Consider the following 15,172-nt stretch of genomic DNA (forward strand, 5'->3'; position numbering starts at 1 on the left):
AGTTGTGGTTTGAGGATGGTAAAGGATCTGTAATTTTATCAAGAGTACTTCCTTACCTTTGGTGTCAGGTCTTCTGAGGAAGTAATATTCCCATTGAATGGGTTTTGGGTCCAGGATTTGGGTGACCCAACACTGATTCTGACACAACTTCTGAAGGAATGGACCCATGATTTGCATCAATTTACTTTTGATTATCCTTATACTATTACACTTTGATCATTGTTTCTAGGGAGATTTTATTTCATGGAAAAGAGTAAAAGAAAGGCAGCTTTTAGTAGTAGTAGTAGTAGTAGTAGTAGTAGTAGTAGTAGTAGTAGTAGTAGTCTCAGAGTCAGGAACACTTGGGTTTAAGTCTTATGCATACAGGCAATCTGACATATAACATGAATTCACTTAAGTTACCCCCCCCAGACAAATCTCTTAGCATAAAAATTATCTTTCTATATTAGTAGGGGCAGTATGTTTATTGGGAGCTCCTCATACCAATGAAATAAAGGTATGGATACCCCTTCCCTCCAATGGTAAGAAAGGATAATAAAGAGATGGAATTGAAAGGTTGAAAATAAAGATAAAATTTGAGAGATGATCTTTACAAGAGAGAAACTAGTGAGGGATCAGGAAGAAGATGAACATGGTCACTCAGAGGAAATACTGAAGGATCTGGATAGTGGGGGATGATAGCAAATATAGGTAACAGATACAGAATAGTATAGGGCATAAGACATTTGGAGGAATCCCATATTTGAACAAAGATTATAAAGCCACTATGGGTCTAGGAAGGTTATAGCAAAGGCAGCATAATAGAGTGGCCATAAAAATGGGACCTTGAGTCAGAATGATTCTACCTATAATATTGAAGTTTTATCTATAACACTTCTTAGTTTTGTAACCACAGGCAAATAAATCCCTCTGGGCCTCAATTGTCACATCTTTATAAAGGGCCTATGTATTTATAAAAAGCTTATATTTATATCAAGGGGTTCTTGTGAGGATCAAATGAAATAATACCTGTCAATCATTTTGTACATCTTTAAGTTGTATGTAAGTGTTAGTATTGTTACTATTAGTTTTAAAGGCAGTATGTTGTCAAGCAGTTCAAATCAAAACATCCTCATTAATTGATTCTGACTGAATGATCCATAGAGAGGAGTGGCCTAAATGGTTATGTCATTACTTCAAACTTTACCTCTTTTTACAGAGATTTCTGTTTTATAAAGTTCAACAAAGAGGCAAAGGGAGTAGTTTAATCTGCTAAATGGGAGGGTGAAATGAAGGGATGATCTTCTTGAGGCATTGCTAATTATTTCTGTATGACTCCACCTCCATTCTGGACCCCATCACAAGGCCTAAGGACTCCAGTCATGCAAATGCTTAAGGAAAGAGTCAGAGCAGGTTACAAGGAGGGCAACTCCCTAAAAATGTCCCAGCTCCATTGGAAAGATCTCAATGCAACCCTTTGTTAGCATCTATAAAATAGAGTTAATAATAGTACTTCTCCAATGGGGTTGTTATGAAGAACTAAAGAAATAGTACACATAAATTACTATATATTTATATACTATACATATATATATATATATATATATATATATATATATATATGCTATTATTACTTCTACTGATGCCTTTTATGCATGGTGACCATAGTTACCTATTATTCCAGGAAGTGCAAAGCTGGGTTCTTATTTTTTTTTTTTTCTGATACCTTATTTGCCACTAGTCAGGTCCCTTCATTTGAAACTCACTGTGTATATGGAACCGTCTCAGAATTGGTATTTCTCCTGAACTCTGAATCAAGCTCTGCTGTTGTGGGCTTTGGAGATGACTCATGAAGTGGAAGGACAGCAACTGCTCGTGGGATCTTCAGCTTTGGTAAACAGAAGATAAGAACTTAATACAATAAATATTTGAGCCACATGCTTATAAATCATTGACAAAAGCAGATCAATTCTGGATTTGTTTATTTCCTTGCCTCCCCTCCCCTCCATGGAAAGAATGAGTCCTGTATTTGATCAAAGATTTGAAGCTTCAAGGATCTGTTGAATTTAGAATTTGAGTGTCCAGATCTAAGCTATGAGAAATGTATGTAATGCAAATACGAAGTTATGCAAAATTTAAATAAGTCAGGGCTATTTGCTATTAAAAAAAAGAAACAGGCACTCTCCAGAACAGAGGTTCTTAAGGTCTGTGAACTTCTTCAAATATTTATTTATTCATTCATTCATTTAGATAACCATTGTTGTTGTTCAATAGTGTCTGACTCTTTGTGATCCCATTTGGGGTTTTCTTGGTAAAGAAGGTTTATCATTTCCTTCTCCAGTTCATTTTATAGATGAAGAAACTGAGTCAAACATGGTTAACTGACTTGCCCAGGGTCACACATTTAGAAAGTGTCTGAGATCACATTCAATTCAAATCTTCCTGATTCCAGTCTGATGCTCTATCCACTGTGCTACCCAGTTGCCCAAATGTTAGGGTTCTCTGGGATAGGAATTACCAACTGTATTTCAATATAATTGAAAGCTTTTATAATGCCATGAATTTTATTTTATTCATATAAAAACTTTTGCAGGATTTTTTTTATATTCCCAGAGCCTTGCCCAGTTCATAGCATATTGTTGTTTTTGTTCAAGTTATTTCAGTCATGTGACCCCATTTGAGATTTTCTTGGCAAAAATATTGGAGTGGTCTGCTGTTTCCTTCACCTCATTTTTACAGATGAGAAACTGAGACAAGTAGAGTTAAGTGACTTGCCCAGCGTCACCCACCTAGTGTCTGAGGTCAGATTTGAACTCAGTAAAATGAACCTTCCTGACTCAAGGCCAGGCATTCTTTCTACTACTCCAGTTAGCTGCCCCCAAATGCCCCTATATTATCTACACAAAATATGCATATAATAAATCCTTGCTGATTTGACTTGACTTCTTCTGGGAAGGGATCCATAGGTTTCACCAGACTGCTACAAGGGTCCATGAAAGACACATACAAAATTAAGAGTCCCTTTCTCTGAAGAAACAAGGTAGTAAAAATTTCACTGAAAAGAAGAGCAATCTAAATGAAAAGGTCAGAGATCTGATTTTTATTTCCTGGCTTTGATAAAATATCAGAATGCACTTGGAAAGAAATGTTTTCTAAAATTTACTTTCTAAACAACTCCCAGGTGCATTCACATAGTAAATAACTAAAATGGGCACATACAGCATTCAGACTTCCTGGCTGTTGATTTGCATGACTGAAAAATTTCAATACAAGCTCCAAATAATCCCTTAGCGGAAGCTAGAGACAAAAGATTCTGCACATTGAAATAATCTGGTTTTGCATTTTGAAAAGACTATTCAAGTTTCATTATCAGAGCATGTACAAAAAAAAAGCAAGATCCTTAATAAATGGAAATGTTCCCCCCCTCATTTGATTTGGCTCACAAATTTCTTTTCTTAATCTCATTTAAATGGAGGGTATGAATTTGTGGCAAGACAACATTCATGATGTGAAGATGAAACCACCTAAGCCTTGGTCCCTTGCTGCTTTCTTACAGCACTACAGCACCTTTCACAGAGTAGTTTATATAGAGGTCATAGGAAAGTGACCATCATAAATTTGGTTAGGGGTAGGAAGGTAAGAAACATGGAAGGAATAAGATCCATGAAAAGGACTGTAGACTTCCCTTTACTATGTCCATTGACTCAAGGTATATCAAGATGTTAGGGTGTCCTCTATCTTAATCCTCACTCCCAACACCAGAAGGCTTCCTGAGGGTATTGGAAACTAGCTACTGTCTGAGGGTAACTTTGGTAGCATTTAGTTTCTAATAGCTTCTACTCTGCCAGTAAACTTGTCAGAGTTCCATGATGCTAAAGCAGGAGCTAAGATCCCTTGATATGCTTTTCACTTTCTCATTCCAAGAAACTCATTCAGTGATTCCATGTCAAGGAATTTCAGCTCCCTCTTTAGTATTATGGCATGGCCCTCTTTGAGAATGAAGCATAGGGGGTGGCTAGGTGGTGCCCTGAGCACCGGCCCTGGAGTCAGGAGTACCTGAGTTCAAATCCGGCCTCAGACACTTAATAATCACCTAGTAGGCAAGCCACTTAACCCCATTGCCTTGCAAAAACCTAAAAAAATAAAAGGAAGAGAATGAAGCATAATAGCAACATCCCAATAGGCAGTGTGGTAAAATGAAGCAGACTGAAGATTAGACTTGGAACTGGAAGTCCTGAGTTCTAATCCCACTTCACACATATTAGGTGTATAATATAAACTTAGGCAAGGAATAGTCTTTTTCTTTCCTCACCTGTAGCATTTTACTTTAGAGGGTTGTTTGAGGATCAAATGGGAAAATGAAAGTCAATCATTTTAAATAAATAGTAAGACATTATGAGGTCTAGGTGATGCAGTGAATACAGTGCTAGACCTGGAATCAATCCTGAATCCTACCACCCCCAGCTATTCCAGTGTATAGCTTTTCTCTTTTTAACTGACAATTTATTGAAAGTATATTTTAGTCTTGCTGCCTCTACTTCCTCACCAACCACTCATTATTACTCAATACCTTGCAATCTTCCCTCTGTCTTCATCACTTTCTAAGGTCACTCAATTACTAAATCTATAGGTTCAGTCCTCATCCTCTCAGACCTCTCTGCAGCATTTGACATTTTTCACCACTTCCTTCTTCTCAGTTGGCTTTTTTGTCATTACATTCTTAAATCTCTTCTTATCTCTGTATCTAGTTTTCTCTCTCTCAGGTCTCCTACCCTCTAATTAAATTTAAAGAAATTTTATGTGCTTCCTAAAAAATTATAAGGCACTTAAGGTCAGGGACTATACAATAATCTTAGGAATTCCCTCAATATCTAGTAGTTATTAATAAAAATCTATTAATGTAATAGAATTGATGTAGAGGAGTCTGGTTTTCCATGTCATCCCAAAATAAATATAAGGACTATGACTGTTACTGTTTAGTTGTTTTTCAATCATGTCCAATTCTTCATGATCCCATTTGGGGTTTCCTGACAAATATGTGGATGTGATTTGCCATTTCTTTTTCATATCATTTTGCAGATGAGGAAACTGAGGCAAACAGGGTTAAGTGACTTGCCCAAGATCACACATCTGGTAAATGTCTGAGATTAAATTTGAACTCAGAAAGATGAGTCTCACTAATTCCAGGTCTAGCCCTCTATCATTTACTCCCCTTGATGATAATAGAAGGGTTGAGATTCCTTCAAAAGATCTTTCTCTCCAGAGATCTATACTGCTTTGTGATCATATAAGACTGTGTAGTATTGTGGGCAGCCCTGAATGCAGTGAGACCTGAAAGTATTAAGCAAATAACTCTTGGCAAATAATAAAGTTCTACAGGATTGAAAATCTCAAACAGGAAGGGAACTTAGAGGTCAGAGGAAGCAGAAGGTAAAATGAATTTCTCAAGGTCATAGAAGTAGTATCAAAAGTAGGATTTGAGCCTCTCTTTGTATTGTATCATGATATAGTATATTGCCTCTGCTTGCAGTATAGTTAGGTGTTATTATTTACATTTTTCCAGAAGAGTAAACTGAGTCAGAAGTTAAATGAATTAGCCAAGATCATGCAACTAGAAAGTGTCAGAGATCAGATTTGAACCCATGTCTTCCTGTCTCCAAGCTAGGTGCTCTATCCACTGTATCTCCTAATTGTCCCAGAAAATTAGAGTTTTTCTAGAGTTAGAAAACCTGCGTTTATATCTTGTCTTTGAGCCTTATTGTATGTTCCCCTTCAGTTTATTCAGAAGTGAAATGAAATTGGAAGCAGACTAGATGGCTGAGAACTGAGGATTCTTCCAGCTTTGGATGAATGATACTAAAATCAGTATTTATGCCATTGTCCCCTACTAGGGAAGCTAGGTGGATAGATTGTTGTGTCTAGAAACAGGAGGACCTGAGTTCAAATCCATTTTCAAATACTTATTAGATGCGTGATTCTAGACAAGTCATTTGGGGATAGCAGCACCTACTCAAGAATGTTGTGAGGATTAAATAAGATTAAATAAGATGAGAATTATAAGAAGTCTGGTATATAGTAAGTGCCAAATAGATGTTAGTTATTTTTTTTTTTGCTTTTTTGAAAGGCAATGGAGTTAAGTGACATGCCTAAGGTCACATAGCTAAGTAATTATTAAGTGTCTGAGACCGCATTTGAACTTAGTTCTTCCTGACTATAGGACTACTGCTCTATCCACTGCGCCACCTAACTGCCCCATGTTAGTTATATATTATTACTTCCTGATAGAATAGGGGGACAATAGTCATTTGAGTATTTGGGAATGCAAACTCAAATTTTATTTTGCCTCCCATAACACCTCTCCCATATTATTATCATTTCTTCCTTTTCCTAAAATAGAATTGGAGGAAAGCATACTTAAAATTTCAGTCGAGTGTCTTCTTCCATTTTGAACCCCACCCAAATTCATGGTTGAATTTGGCATCTAGACATGTCAGTAGTTTTTGTTGATGTCTGTTTTCTTTTTCCCAGTTTTCTTGATATTTGTTTAGGAAAGTGTTCTTTATTTCCCAGACTAAAATCCAGCAACATTTTTCTTCTATTGGTCTATAGGATATGCATATAGTAGCGTGTGGTTATCTGCTATGTCATACACCATAGGATGTCTGAGAAATATTTGCTTTAAAAAGTGATTGAGTTTCAGTCAAAGTTATCTATAGTTATATAAAAATGCCCTAAATCACTCTTAATTAGAGAAATGCAAATTAAAACAACACTGAGGTACTATGTCACACTTATCAGATTGATTAATATGACAAAAAAGAAAAATGACAAATGTTGGAAGGGATGTGGGAAAACTGGGACACTAATGTACTGTTGGTGGAGTTGTGAACTGATCCAACCATTCTGGAGAGTAGTTTGAAACTATGCCTATTATTAACTGACTATTCTTTGATCTAGCAATATTACTGCTAGGTGTAAATCCTAAAGACATTAAAAAAAGGAAAAGGAAACTATTTGTAAAACTATTTATAGCAGCTCTTTTTTGTGATGACTAAGAATTGGAAATTGAAGGGATGCCTATCAATTGGGAAATGGCTAAGTAAGCTGTGATATAAAGTTGCGATGGAATACAATTGTGCCATAACAAATAACAAGCCGAATAATTTCAGAAAAACTTGGAAAAATTAATATAAACTGATGCAAAGTGAAGTGAACAGAATCAGGAGAATGTTGCACACACTAACAGCAATACTGTTCAGTGAGGAAGTATAATTAATTTAGCTATTCTCAGCAATACAATGATAAATACAAAGACAATCCCAAAGGACTACTGACGAAGCATATTATCTGCCTCTAGAGAAAGAACTGATATTATTCAAATACAGATTGAATCAGGATACTTTTTCTATCTACCTTCCTTCCTTCCTTCCTTCCTTCCTTCCTTCCTTCCTTCCTTCCTTTGTTTCTCTCTTCCTTCCTTCCTTCTTCCCTTCCTCTCTCTCTCTTTTTTCCTTTCATTCTTCCTTCTTTCCTTTCCTTTCTTCTTTCTTTCCTTCTCTCTTTTTCTTCTTTTTTCTTTCCTTTCTTCCTTTTTTTACTTGAGTCTACTTGTACAAAATAACCATATGGAAGTATTTTACTTAATTACACATGTATAATCAATATCAGATAGCTTACTGTCTCAGGGGGAAAAAGAGAGGGGAAAAGGAAATGATAAAATTTGGAACTCAAAGCTTAAAATAAAAAAGCAAATGTTAAAAAATGTTTTAACATATAATTGGAGGAAATAAAATATTAAATGTTTTTAAAAACTGTTTAAAGTGATTGTAACTTACCAGTCTATGGGGGATGATAGGGAGTGTTGGTTTCACAGGGGTGTTTGCCACCTGCAGATTTGGATCTAAATGTTGAAATGAAAAAAGATTCTAAGATTAATAGACACCACAAAGAAATAGAATTAACTTGTCAAATAATCCTCTCCAAACCTGGAGAAATTAGACTCAATATTGAAAGAATTCCCACAACTAACACTAAAATGCCTAAAAAAGGCCATGACCCTGAACAACTGTCTGTCTATTTCATGTATTGTCACATTGATTTGGACAATGATAGAAGTTTTGTACATTCAAGAAAACTTTTCTTTTCTTTTTTTTTGCAAGACCACAAGTATCCACTGCACCACCTAGCTACCCCAAGAAAACTATTTTCTGAGGGGGAAAAAACTTCACTATCCTTGTTTAAATCCTACTTCTGTGGTATCCGCAGAACACTGTCTAGTGGTGTTCTCTGTAGGTTCTCTGTACTTTCGATGTGTTGCCTCCGGTAATAGATAAATTGTAGTCCTGAATCCTGCTTTGAGAATAAGGAACTGTTGTAAGGATTAACAGGCATGATTTGCATCACTCACACTTATTTGAGAGTTATTCAAATTGCCACCACAAGAGAAAAGGTTTTTTGCAATATCATTACATTATTTTTGCATTGTAGATTGCTCTTGTTTATTATCAAGCCTTTTTTGCAATACCCACTCCCCAATTGAGAAACATCTCAGTATCTCAGTGGATAGAGCACTGGGTCTGGAGGGAGATCTGAGGTCAAATCTAGTCTCAGACGCTTATTGATTGTGTGACCCTAGGAAAGTCACTTGTTCTAACTGCTTTGGTTTCCTAAACTGTAAAATGTAAAATAACAACTATTTTCCTGGACTGTTGTGAAGATGTGTTGTGTTCTCACAATTCCAGACCTGGGCTCTGCCAAGGCAAAGGCAACGAGATAGGAGATGGAGTGCTGGCTTAGAAGAATTGTAAATAGATTAGTTTTAGAGTTTATGGAAGGGTTGTTGTTGAGTCATTTCAACTATGGCAGGTCACTTAACCCTGTTTGTCCTGGTTTCCTTATCTGTAAAATGAGCTGGTGAAGGAAATGGTAAAATTTTCCAGTATCTTTGCCAAGAAAATTCTTAATGGGGTCACAAGGAGCCAATATGACTGGAAGTCACTTTAAACAATTTTAAAAACATTTAATATTTTATTTCCCCCCAAAATTTGTTTTTTTTATTTTAAGCTTTGAGTTCCAAATTTTATCCTTTTCTTTAACTTCTCTTTTTTCCCCTGAGATAGAAAGCTACCTGATATTGAACGTATGTGAGATGTGATATTACAGGCATGTAACATGTGATTTTGCATTTATGTGACATGTGATATCACATTTCCACAATATATAATATCACATTCCAACTTTTAGATCCAAATCTGCAGGTGGCAAACAGCCTTCTGAAACCAATACTCCCTATCATCCCCCAAAGACTGTCAAGTTACAATCATTTTAAACAATTTTAAAAAACATTTAATATTTTATTTTCCCCCAACATTTGTTTTTTGTTTTAAGCTTTAAGTTCTAAATTTTAATCTTTCCTTTCCCCCTCTCTTCCTCCCGAGACAGTAAGCTATTTGATATTACATGTATGTGAGGTGTGATATTACACATATATGATATGTGATATCACATTTATGTGATGTGTGATATAACACTTACATGATATCTGATATCACATTTATGTTATATCTGATATTCCATTTAAGTGTTACATGATATGGCATTTACACGATATGTCATATGGCATATATGCCATATATGATATCACATTCCAACTTTTAGATCAAAATCTGCATGTGGCAAATAGCTTTGTGAAACTAACACTCCCTATCATCACTCATAGACTGGTAAGTTATAATCACTTTATTTTTTTTACAATCACTTTAAACAATTTTTTAAAATATTTAATATTTTATTTTGTCACAAACATTTTTTTTTTCATTTTAAGCTTTGGGTTCCAAATTTTATCCGTTCCTTTAGGTTCTATTGCATGTTTGTGCAGAATGATATTACAATTGTGTGTGATATGTAATATTGCATTTATGTGACATGTGATATTACATTTATGTGATATGTGATATCACATTTACCCAATATCAAAATCTGCAGATGATAAACACACTTGTGAAACCAGAATTCTTTATCATCCCCCATAGACTGGTAAGTTACAATCACTTTAAACAATTTTTTAAAACATTTAATATTTTACCTTCACTCCAAACTTTTTCTTTTTTATTTTAAGCTTTGAGTTCCAAATTTTATCCTTTCCTTTTCCTTCTCTTTTTTTCCCTGAGACAGTCACATTTATGTGATATATAATATTGTATTTATGTGATATGTGATATTGTATTTTATATTCTAAAAATTAATCTGTTATAATGTTTTATATATTTCATTGAAATTGAATTCTATTTTCATTATTATAAAAAAGGATAATTGACTTGAAGAACATATAAATCTCTTTATCTACAGGAGCCACACCCATGGAAAGCCTAGTTTTCAGGGTAGGTAATGTGGGTCATAGTCCGAAAGTTACATTCTCCCTAATCACAACCATACTTAATGAAAGGCAAAGTACAAAACAGGAGGAAATTAATCCTCCTGGTCTTACAAACCCAAATCTACAAAGTGACCATGAAGGTCTTGCTACCAAAGCAAGAGAGGATGTTGTCATCTCCATTAGAATGTAATCTCTATCTCTAACCACCCCCCCACCCCCACTCTTATGTTGCTTAATGAGAAAGAGTCCTAATATATCTGGACAGCACTTGTATAGTCAGGATTTTTAAACTTTAGCAACATGCATTCTATATATGTATTATTCCATTGGATTGTCATAAGAACCTGATGATAGAAGCTACTATTATCTCCATCCTATAGAAGGGAAACTGAGACTGAGAAAAGTGAAAATATTAGCTCAGGTCATATCTAATATCTGTCAGATACAGAGATTGGGGCTTTTTGCCTTTAAATTTTGTATTTGTTTGCTACAAAACAACATAACAAATCCAACCCATTTGGACAAAGCTGTTGTTATTTTTTTTCCCTCACTGTTTCGGCATCTGATTGGTACAGACTAGGCATGGCCTTTCTTTAGACCCAAATAAAATGAAGATATCTCCCTTACATTCTTCCCAGAGGGTGCATCCAGGAGCTGCCTTACAACTCTGCTGGCAACAAAGGAACTTGCCATCTGTGAAGAATCCACTGTGGTATTTGATGAGCAGGTGAGGGTTTCCCTTTATTTCTGGAGGGCAGATAGGAAAGGTAGATTTAAAAGACATTCAACTAGGATAGAGGAACAACCAAACAAGTGTTATTATGACAGAACAATGACAACTGGATCCTGCTAGGATGGCCTCAGTTGATGTATATTGTAATCCTAAATTCTATCCTTATATCAGTATATAATGTTACATAAATATGGAACAATAATAATAATGATAATGATAACAATAATAATAATAATATATTCTTAGTATGTGCTAGACACTGTGCTAAGCAATTTACAGATATTATCTCATTTGATCCTCATGAAAATCCTGGCAGGTAGGTATTATTATCATCCCCATTTTACAGATGAGGAAACTGATGGAAAAAGAGGTTAAGTAACCTGCCCAGTCATATGGTCAATATATATCAGAGGCAGGTCTTTCTGACTCTGAAGACAATTCTCTAGTCATTACACAACATGACCACTCATCTTTCCTGGTGCTTTTCACAAATGCACCTATTTTAAATATTTGAAACTTTAGTTCCCTGTGGCAGCTACATATCTATTTATTTTGTGATTTGCAAATTATGTTAATTAATCAACAAGCATTTATTAACCCTCTACTCAGTGTCAGGCACTGCACTAGGCCTTGGAGATACAAAGACAAAAAAAAAATTTTTACTCTCAAGATATTTACATTCTGTCCAAATAAGTATACTGCATATACTGAAATGGACTTTGCATAGCCCTGCCTCACTAAAATTCAATTCACTTGCAAATGTCTTTCTTGATGTCATGGTCCTCTTTGAGAAGGAAGGAAAAGCAATAAACAACAATTTGTGAGAAGTAGTAGCTGGCCCACTGTGGATACAACTGAACAATCCCAGTTGGACAATGCAATTCAATCCTTTCTTCTTCCCTTCCTTCCTTCTTCTTCTTTCCTTCCTTTCCTTCTTTGCTTCCTCCTTTTCTCCTTTCCTTCACTTCTATCTTTCCTTCCCTCCTTCCTATTTTCCCTCCTCTCCCTCTCCTCTTCCTCTGTCCACATAGGGAATTATGCCCTCTCTGCCCCAAAGGAATATAAATTTTGATCACTGAAACCCTGAGAGATATCTTGGGGTTTAGGACCTACATTTCTTTTTTTTTTAAAAGGACCATACCTTAAAACCACTCTGGCTCTCATTGATTGGTCAATAATAGGTCACAGGTCAAGCCTCACTAGGTCATTGTTTGGGCTCAGAGGACTCAAAGTGAGTGTAAATAGTTATACTATCTGTTTTGGATAGAAACCCTGAGGGTCTTCCCATCCTACATTGATTTTTTTTTGATTAGGTAAAGGGGGACCTCATTTTTTACCTAGCCTTTATCATTGAATGAGCATTGCCTCAGTCATACTGAGAAAGACCTTAGCCCCCAAAATCAATGAGGGGCCAATTCCAGGAGTTCTGATCTGTATCTTGCCACTGGACCCAGATGGTTCCAGAGGAGAGAGTAAACCTGATGACTTTGTAAAGCCTCACTTAAATACAATTCACTTGCAAGTCATGACAATACTTTCCCTATGTCAATGTCATGGTTCTAGTCAAGAAAAAAGGACAAACAACAATAATAAATACAGAGAGGGTCGATTGGGTGGCGCAATGGATAGAGTGCCAGGACTGGCAGTGCAAATCCAGTCTTAGATCCTTCTAGTTGTGTGATCTAGGACAAATCATTTAACCCTCTTTGCCTCAGTTTCCTTATCTGTAAAATGACCTGAAGAAATGGCAAACTATTCTAATATCTTTCACATGAAAATTTCCAAAGGGATCATAAAGAGTCAGATAAATCACATGTTAGTTGCTAGAGAGTTGGCCTTATAGTAAGGAAGACTAAGATACGTATTAACCTGGTCCCTGTAAATCTCAAGAAGTCACAACTCCTCTGGGCCTCCGATTCCAGATCTGTAAAATGACTAAGCTAGGAATTCTTAACATTTTTTGCCTCCCAGACTCCTTTAGCAGTCTGGTGAAGGCTATAGAACCCTTCTCAAAATACTGTTTTTGAATGCATAAAAAAACCAAGAAATAAAATCAACCATATTTAAATGATCACAAATGTTTAAATTATCATAAAAATGGTAATGAGTTCATGGACTCCAGGTTAAGAAGTTTTGGAATATATGAACTCTAAGTTCTCTTTCAATTGCAATAGTCTAAAAAATCTCATTTTACTTATCAGGAAATCATTCAGTAAGCAAGCCCTTGTTAAGGTCTCAAGCATTGTGCTAAGGATCGTGGAAAGAAGGCAAAAATATAGTTCTTTGTCCTAGAAGGTCACATTCAATAGAGGGAGACAATATACCAATAACTACATATATACAAGCATAAATGGAAGATTATCTCAGAAGGAAGGTACCAGCAATTGGTGGAACTAGGAAAGACCTCCTGTAGAAGAAGGATTTGGGGTGAGTCTTGAAAAAAGTCAGGGGAGAGAGAGAGAGACAGAGAGACAGAGAGACAGAGAGACAGAGACAGACAGACACAGACAGACATAGACACAGAGAGACACAGAGACAACCAGAAAGAGACAGAGACAGAGAGACAGATAGAGACAGAGAGAGAAAGAAATCCTGGCATGTGGAACAGCCATTGTTAGCAAATAGCAGCCTCATGAAGACCAGTGCTGATAGAGAGATTAGAGTATGTGGAGATACTGGAAAGGAAGAAAGAGACCATTATTATATGAAGGGTTTTAAAAGCAAAATAGAGAGCTTGCTTTGGCAGCACTTATACTAAAAGTGGAACATTGCAGAGAACATTAACATGACCCCTTTGTAAGGATGCCAGTCACATTCATAAAGCATTTCATATGCATGATTTTTTTAAAGAGCTAAACAGAAGAATTTAAATTTAATATTGGATGTTATAGGAAGCCACTGTAGTTTATGGCATAGAAGAAAGATATGGTTTTCAACCATAGATTGAAAGAAGTTACAAATTTGCCAGAGATCACACAGATCCTAAGTAGCAAAATTAGAATTTGAACAAGTCTATCTGACTACAAATTCAATACTCTTTTCACTTCATTATGAAGTGATATATCTCAAGCAACATAACACCTTTCCCTTCCTGACCACTCCACAAGTTTAGCTGCCTTGACTTGAGGGTGGGGGGGGGGGTGGGAGGCTTCCTTTAGAGAGTTTGAACAAGGTGTTTCGTCTCATCTCTACCATTCATCCTTTCCTTTCTAATTCTTTCTATACTTCCAAACCCCATACTCCCGTAGTTGGGGGGAGGGGTCTTATTGCTCTTGCCTAGCGTTATTGTTTATCTTCTTAATTGATCTTCCTGTTCCCAGTCTCAGCCCTCTCTAATCCATTCTTCAAACTCTGCCAAAATAATCTTCCTAAATTGATTGTGAATCTATATTTGATTCCATTGCTTTGGCATTCAAGGATCTCCATAACACATCTTCAGTCCCTCACTTCTCTGATCTTTGTGATTCTACTCAAACGAATCATTTGTGGTTCCCTAAACTTGTCCTGGCCTCTCCCATTTCTCTGTCTTTGTGACCTGAAATGCCCTCTGACATCTCTCTATTAATTGCCTCCTTTCTTTCCTTCCAGTTCTGCCTCAGACACTTACTAGTTGTGTGTAATGTATTTATTTTCTCAAATTTTCATTTCCCTTATTTTTAAAATAGGAAGAATGATAGTATCCACCTTATAGGAGTTGTGAGGATCAAATGAAATAATGTATGCAAAGCAATAGAGAGAGAAAAAGGTATGAGGCCCAGGAACATGATTTTTCTTCATGGCTTGGCACAAGTCTCTGCCTAGATTTTCTCTGGGGTTCTAAAAGAAAGATAGGCATATGGATAAAATGAAACTAACTTTACTCTTTTTTTTATTTAGTTTTTTTTTTTTTTGGCAAAGTAATTGTAGTCAAGTCAGCTAAATGTCAGGTATCTGAGGCTGGATTTGAACTCAAGTACTCCTGATTCCAGGGTCAGTGCTTCCTATCCACTATGCCACCTCGCTGGCCCAAAGTCATTTTCTTTTGAACAGTGGGAGGCCTGGGGTGGGGTGGGGGTGGTTAGCTAAGTCTTCCTTCTGTTTCAGTG

At 36.1% G+C, this 15,172-nt stretch overlaps 1 protein-coding gene and 1 non-coding gene across 4 annotated transcripts in view; one reads left to right on the forward strand and one right to left on the reverse strand.

Annotated features, from left to right (window-relative positions):
- The window catches only part of BMX (BMX non-receptor tyrosine kinase), a 71,890-nt gene that overhangs the window by 43,526 nt on the left and 13,192 nt on the right, over positions 1-15,172 (reverse strand). For all 3 annotated transcript variants that reach the window (XM_074192398.1, XM_074192397.1, XM_074192396.1), the window contains exons 5-7: positions 10,982-11,101; positions 7,815-7,879; positions 1,746-1,867 (exon numbers count right to left, since the gene is read on the reverse strand). In XM_074192398.1, the coding sequence (XP_074048499.1) occupies positions 1,746-1,867; positions 7,815-7,879; positions 10,982-11,101 (307 nt within the window). The remainder of the gene's footprint in view (positions 1-1,745; positions 1,868-7,814; positions 7,880-10,981; positions 11,102-15,172) is intronic.
- On the forward strand, positions 13,822-13,924 carry LOC141492387 (U6 spliceosomal RNA). The gene has a single exon (XR_012469871.1). It is a non-coding gene; the product is annotated as a U6 spliceosomal RNA (small nuclear RNA).

The sequence above is a fragment of the Macrotis lagotis genome, chromosome 6 (assembly GCF_037893015.1).
Source record: "Macrotis lagotis isolate mMagLag1 chromosome 6, bilby.v1.9.chrom.fasta, whole genome shotgun sequence".
Lineage (NCBI taxonomy): Eukaryota > Metazoa > Chordata > Mammalia > Peramelemorphia > Peramelidae > Macrotis > Macrotis lagotis.